This window comes from Quercus suber, unplaced genomic scaffold, assembly GCF_002906115.3.
Source record: "Quercus suber isolate HL8 unplaced genomic scaffold, Cork oak 2.0 scaffold_148, whole genome shotgun sequence".
Lineage (NCBI taxonomy): Eukaryota > Viridiplantae > Streptophyta > Magnoliopsida > Fagales > Fagaceae > Quercus > Quercus suber.
The window spans coordinates 874,914-875,950 of NW_027069609.1; the positions used below are offsets into that span (position 1 = coordinate 874,914).

General features: G+C 49.2%; 1 protein-coding gene across 1 annotated transcript; it reads left to right on the forward strand.

The window, feature by feature from the left end:
* Positions 1-307: 307 nt before the first annotated feature.
* Positions 308-700, forward strand: LOC112026999 (uncharacterized). Its single transcript, XM_024059663.2, has one exon. It carries the CDS (start codon positions 308-310, stop codon positions 698-700), a length of 393 nt encoding a protein of 130 aa, XP_023915431.2.
* The last annotated feature ends 337 nt before the right edge of the window (positions 701-1,037 follow it).

The window sequence follows — 1,037 nt, forward strand, 5'->3', positions numbered from 1 at the left end:
AACTAACACACAGACCATCGGCACTGTGTTTCGGGAACCAGTACACCGGGTGTTGGAAAAAATCAAGAATGAGCCATACTTTAAGTGGTCGAACAAGATGGTGGGAGAGTCCACAAAGCTCAATAAGAACCTTTATTGCCAATACCATCAGGACCACAGACATACCACAGAGGACTGTAGGAACCTCTGGAACTATCTGGACCAGCTAGTTTGAGAAGGAAAGCTGAAGCACCTTTTGCATCATTCTAGTGGTCCCCAAGGCCAGGCCCATCAGGAGCCCCAAAGAGATACTGCGCTGAGACCACCTATGGGGACGATCAATGTGATCTTGGCCGTGCCAAGACGAACAGGCACGCGCCCTTTGCGAGTGCTGTCTGTGGCTCAGTTGCTTGCCGAGGAGTCCCAGCCAAAGCCGAAGAAGGCGAGAAGGAATTTTCACCAGATTTTGAGTTTTTCAGGGGAAGACAAGGTTGAAACCATACAGCCCCATGACGATGCGTTGGTGATCACTCTCAGAATTGGGGACTACGATGTGAGGAGAATGATGGTAGATGATGGAAGTGCGGCCAAGGTTATGTACCAAGACCTCTACAAGGGGCTGACGTTGAAACCGGAAGACCTGACGCCCTATAGCTCTCCTTTGATGAGCTTCGACGGGAAGCTTGTTATTCTAAAGGGCATGATCAGTCTACCCATCTAGACTAGCCCAGAGGTAGTAGAGGTGAATTTTATTGTAGTAGGCACGTACTCCCCAAATATAGCCATTGTCGGCAGACCCTAGCTTCATGCCTTGAGGGCTGTTGCCTCCTCATTGCATTAGAAGGTGAAATTCTCGTTTGATGACTAGGTTCTCGAAATTTGTGGTTGCTAATCTACGGCAAGACAGTGTATGGTTGCTGCCATTTCAAAGCGGCTCGACGCGGAGCCCTCGGCCACTGCTAAAAAAAACTTATAGCGATCAAAGGCCCCGATGGTACCTACTGATGCAGCTGTTGGAAAAGCGAAATGTGAAGATCTGGAGAAAGTGGTCATTGGTG